The following is a 6,037-nucleotide window of genomic DNA, read 5'->3' on the forward strand; positions in this document are numbered from 1 at the left end:
CCACAGAAGCTCTAAGGGCCTACCTGGTGTTGGACCAGTTAGGCCTGTGAGGCCAAAAAGGAGAAAATCTGAGGTCTGCTGGTCTCTAGTCTCCAAATCTTCAAAAAGAACTAGACAAGACTGCTGTAGAACAAAGGGAAAAAGTGCTAAGGAGGAGACAATCCATGAAGGCATTGTCAAGACAAACTCATAGTTCACTGCCAGAAAGATAAGGCCAAGAATAAGCTAGAAAGCTGTAGGGTTAACTTGGTTCATAGCCCCTCCATGTACTCAGAAGACTGGTAGCTGCCCTGCCAGCACCCAAGGAAGACAGCACACAAAGCTTTCAGCAGTGCCTACTCCCAAGGACATTTCCTGCTGCTCCCATGGAGGTTCTCTGCTCCTGTAATTAAGCAGCACATCTTGCTCCCATCCATTGGAGAAGGCGGCTGCTCCCCCAATAAGATAACCCCTCCCTCTGCTCGTGTGCATAAAAACTTCTGCTTACTCTTGGTCAGCAGTTTTATTCCTGCAGCTTTGACTAGCCACTGCTGAAGCTTCCCTACCTTGTGAGTAATAAACAGCATTTCTCATACCTCTGGTCCTCCTGGTGGTTATTCTGGAATATCTAAACCCAGGTGCAAATTCCAGACCTGGGGCTTCTGTGTTACAAAAGGCTAACATCATGCCCCAGACCCACTCATCTCATGGAGACCATCCCAAATCTGCAGTCTGGAGTAAGCTCCTGGAATTTCTTCCCAGACTTTTTCTATGAGTGATGAGCATATAATCTTGTCACAACTCTGTTAGAAGTTGAGCCAAGTACTATCCCTGATGATACTTTTCTGACAGACATAATGAGCTTCAGAGGAGTTTGCTGTTTATATGGGTGGTAAGTGATTAAAGCAGTCCTCAAGATCTGCACAGCTAACTCCAAATCCTGGATCCTTTCCAGTGCCCAATGCTAATTTAATTTCCCTGAATGAGCCACAGGCTTTTACATGGTCCTAAAACTGGACATTGACCCAGTAGTTCTAAAGACCTTCTTCTCATCGTGTACCTCTCAAAAGCTGTTTCTCTACTCCTGACCCATGGGATTGGGGTGTTTCACCAGAGCTTGTGGCTGGGGCTGGGGCTAGGGCTGAGAGAGCAGTCTCGTTGACTGTCCACCCAGTCACAGGAGGTTTTGGGATCTACAGAAGGCTTTCTTTATTTTACTCCACCCTGAAGGAGCTCTGTCCCTACAGTTCGTGGCCTAGTTTCCTTGATAAACCTAGAGTCTTTACAGTATCCTTCCCACCCTCTCCCTCCTTTCCCATTAGAATCCAGGAGAGGAAGAAGCATCTGAATCTTCCTCACCTAGCACTCTTCCTGTTTTTGCATTTATTTTGATGAATAGAGAGTTGTTTAGGTAAAGAACTTGGTAGTACTGAAGGGATTGTAGAACAATATAAGGAGTGTGACCTGGATTTTTAAAAATTATTTTTAATTTTTCAATTACAGTTGATATTCAGTATTATATTGGTTTCAGGTGTATAGCATGGTGGTTAAACATTTATATAACTTATGAATTTATAACTTATATAACCCCCAGATAAGTCTAGTACCCACCTGGCACCATACAATATTATTGACTGTATTCCCTATGCTGTACTTTACATCCCCTTGACTATTTTGTAACTGCCAATTTGTACTTCTTAATTCTGTCACCTTTCTCACTCAGTTCAAAAAAGAAAACTCACTTATAAATAAGGATGCAGAAATATGAAATAAATATTAGCAAGTTGTATGTAGCTACTACTTGTGATGATATGATCATTAAGAAGTGTTTATAGAAGGAATTCAATGATTATTCCATATTAGGAAACCTATTAATGAACTTTTGCACAATAATAAAGAAAAAATATCTTATAACCATCATGATATATTAAAACATATATCATGATGTGACGAAGAGCAAAGCTTCTTGATTCTGGTAGCCCTAGCCTAGAGTTCCATCTTTGTACCTTTTAGCTCTGCGACCTTGGGCACGTGGCTCCATCTAAATTTCATTTATTCATTAGTAAAATAGAGTTGTTATGAAGATTAAATGAGATAATCCAAGTAAATTTTTGGCTTGTTCATGTTTTTTCAACCTTTTGGCTTGTTCATGTTTTTTCAACCTTTTCTTTAAGTTTTACAAAGCTTAGTTGTGTCTCCTTGCTCACTGTGAGCTGAGTGTGCAAGGATCTTTCCTCATTTTTCTTAGGGGTGTCTCCCTCTTCTATCGATGCCTCATTTGCTCCATTCCTAATGCTAACTTAATCCTAGTACAGTGTCCTACAAATATTATCTATTTCACACATATCTGATGATGTAAAGTGAAAAGGAAATAGGGGAAGTGGTAGGCCAGTGATGCTGTTAAGACCAATGAGAAAGAAAGCCTGGGAGAGCAGATGGACTCTCTAGTTGGACTCTGATTCCCTGAGGGACAGGAACATCTAATGGAAAGGATACATTAAGCTACTGTTTGGCATGATTGCAACTGGTCTTCTGGAAGAAGACATTGGACATGTCCCACTTGTGATATTGAGTGCCACCACCTCACTGTGCAGGGCCACCAAGCCATTGTCAGCCTCACAGGGGTAGTTCCCAGAATACTCTGCAGTCAGAGAGAAGTCAAAGGGCATTTCTCTAGAAGGCAGTGAGATGTTCCCTAGGGGGATATTTTCATGATAAAAGCATTATAGAATCAGGGGAGATGCTCTCTTGTCCTCACAGTGGAGCTCCACCATGTCTCCAATGAAGACTTGGACCCCAGAAGCCCTGATAGTGAGGAAGGATGTGACATTGGGACTGATAGAGGCAGTAGAATCCATCAAAGTGTCTCTTCTGCTGGTACAAACTTATAACCTGCCCTGTACTCACTCAGGGTCCTCACAGTGTCTCTACAGCCCCATGAATTCCTTCCCACTATCTCACCTCTCAATCTAATGCTGCAGAGACAGTTCCAGCAGGGCTTTGACAATCTCTGGTGAGGAATTCTGGAGAATATGCCTCTGGCCATGTCACATAACCTGCCTTGTGTCATCCTCCTTTAGCTCCTCTGCCAATGTTGCCATTGCCACAGCCACCACCATCATTGTAACAACAATCTTACCATGTTCTTAACCTCTTCATGGCTCTGTTCCTTGTCATCCTTAGAACATCCTCACTGCCACACAAGGGAACTGACGCTAGTCTGGGAATTGCTGGCTAATTAAGTGAGCACTACTTACTTTTCACAGTGATATTCACTGTCTTAGTCTGGATGAGGTCATGGCTATTATCAGCTGTACAGAAGTATCCCCTGGCATGGCTTTCCCTGATAACAAGGATCTCCAGCTCTGATCTCTGGGATTGCTAGCTTTTCCTCCCCAGACTCTCCTTTATGTCTTCTCTGTGCCAGGAGAATGTTTCCCCTGCGCCTTCAGCCATGGAGCAGACAAGGACCAGCATTTTTCCTTCAACTGCCTGAACCCCTGGGACTAAGTCTCTAGGAGCACTCCAGATAAAGAGATTCCTATGTGAAAACAAAATGACAGGTGAGGATAGGATGTAGAGGCTGGTACCACCTGCTGATCATTATGGCAGGTGGAGTAGGTGGAATCAAATGTTTAAGCATAAGAATTTTTTGGTGAGGACGAAGCATGCTGAAGGCCATTAGTCAGGACCACTTGCAACTAAACAGTCTAAAAATCTGAACTTCCACTTCCTCCACACTCATTAGCCCTCTCTAATGAACATAGCCCACAGTAATCTTGCTCCCTCCTGATTTCCTGATGAACTTCAGGCAGCAAAAGTGGTGGGAAGAGCATGGGCTATGGAGTCCATACACAGCTCTGCCACTTATTCGTTGCATTGTCTTGGTAGGTCAATTAATCTCTCTGATCCTCAGCTTTCTTAAAGATAAAGTGTGGACAATCATATCAACTTCACAGAGTTCTGATAAGATAAAACGAGATACATGTATAAAACACCTAATACATTGCAGATGTTCAGCAGTTGGTAGCTATTATTCCTACCACTCTCCACTGGCAGAGTTGAGACAGAAAGTGTAGCAAGGTAGTTAAAAGGGCATACACTGCCACCAGAATGCTTCGGTTCAAATTCCAGCTGTGCCACTTATGTGATGGGTTACCTTGGGCAGGTCACTTAACAGCTCTGTGCTTTTAGTTTCCTCATGGGCGAAATGGGGGTAATAATAGCACCTACTTTACAGATACTATTTACACTTCAGTAGTATTCACAGGGATGCTGGAACCACTGAATATAAAACTGTTCTGAGCAATGCTTTGTACTTGGTAGACTTTAAGTCTTCCCCTCTTCCGATATCTCAGAATCAGAGGGGTTCTTCTAGAACTGAATATAACAGCTTGGGTTTAAGCCTGACATTTAGAAGCCTTTAATAAGATCTGGGGATTCTTATTGTTGTTGCTATTATTATTATTAGTAGTAGTAGTAGTAGTAGTAGTAGAAGTAGTAGTAGTAGTAGTAGTAGTAGTAGTAGTAAAATCAACATATTATTTCTTTATTGTTCTACCTGGGTTCCTAGTTAGGGTTCACTCCTTGCAGACAGAGACCATGATTTATTATTTCTTGGTTTACTATCATACCTCAGTGCTATTTGCACAGTAACTACTCCAGAGAGAAATTAATATTGCTTTTCTGACAGGAAAAGCAAAACTATTGAGAAATGATGCCACTGTAGCAATTAATAGAGCAAAGCCTAGACTGGCCACTGTAGCCCCATATTCACAGGGATAAGGGAAGCACAACTGCAAAGAAAACCCAAGGTTTGGCCAGGAGCTACTGTTGTTCTCTGCCTGTCCCAGCCCTGGCAGCCCAGCCACTAATGCTCACTCTGCACATGTTTATAAGATTAATGATTCCACTTCAAGACACTGTCATTGTTATCATTGCCTCATACCAGTAACATTTTGGGTCTTCTTTCCACTAATGCTGAGATCCAAAACTGATGAGCTCCAGTCTGACTTCAGGGTTTAGCCGTCCCTGAAGAAAGAGTACTGAAGCTGGGTCCCTGACCTTTCTAAAGTGAGTCGGGTGTCACAAGACAGGATCACTGAGTTCCCCTTAGTGGGTTGCAAGAGTTTGGCTGTCTTACCAGGTGCTGGAAACAGCTCTGGAGGAAAGAGACTACAAGTCAGTGAAATGTGGAGTTTCTGCTTTGTCTTCTCAGCCCCAGTGAGCATGACACATAGACCCAGACTCAAAGATGCACATTCATCCACAATTTCTCCCTCCCTGGAGGGTCTCTCCTGCCCTGTACCCTGCTCCTCACACACAGGCCCTACTTTTTGCCAGTATTCTCTACTTGAATAGTGAGACCCTCACCTTGCATAGTGAACCATACTGACCTTGTTTATTCTGTCACATCTATAAATAACAACATTCTACCTGCCACTGTCACTGGGTCTTGTATTTGAAATGATATAGCTTGAGGTGCTATACTAAGTGGATATTTGAGATACACCCTTGTAGTAAATGAGTTTCTGTATTTTATTATTTTCTTCCCCAGAGCACCTCACCACTATCTAGTCTCTTTCATAGGCATAATGTGGCATCTGGATGCTCAGCCAGTTTGCAAAAGATGCAAAAATATTTATGGCATCAGTGCTGTCCACTCTGTTCCAGTACTTTACCTTTCGTTCACAGGAGAGAGATAGTGCATACACATACACAAGAAGCTGGGCAGTATGGAAATTGAAACAATCATCAAAGACCTACCAAAAAGTAAAAGTCCAGTACCAGATGGCTTCACCAGCGAATTCTACCAAACATTCAAAGAAGATTTAATAACTATTCTCTTCAAACTCTTCCAAAAAAATTGAAGAGCAGGCAATACTTCCCAACTCCTTTTCTGAGGCCAATATTACTCAGATACCTAAACCTGGTAAAGATAACACACAAAAAGAAAACTACAGACCAATATCTCTCATGAACACAGATGCGAAAATCCTAAATAAGATACTAGTGAACCAAATAGAGCAACATATTAAAAAGATTATATGCCATGATC

General features: G+C 42.3%; 1 protein-coding gene across 1 annotated transcript; it reads right to left on the reverse strand.

The window, feature by feature from the left end:
* Window positions 1–2,311: 2,311 nt before the first annotated feature.
* LOC102896724 (Fc receptor-like protein 2) lies at window positions 2,312–5,369 on the reverse strand. The gene is given in 4 exon segments (XM_015595385.1): window positions 2,312–2,376; window positions 2,540–2,814; window positions 3,230–3,520; window positions 5,353–5,369. Coding segments are annotated over 4 exon segments (648 nt in total).
* Window positions 5,370–6,037: the final 668 nt, after the last annotated feature.

Source organism: Pteropus alecto, unplaced genomic scaffold (genome assembly GCF_000325575.1).
Source record: "Pteropus alecto unplaced genomic scaffold, ASM32557v1 scaffold106, whole genome shotgun sequence".
NCBI lineage: Eukaryota > Metazoa > Chordata > Mammalia > Chiroptera > Pteropodidae > Pteropus > Pteropus alecto.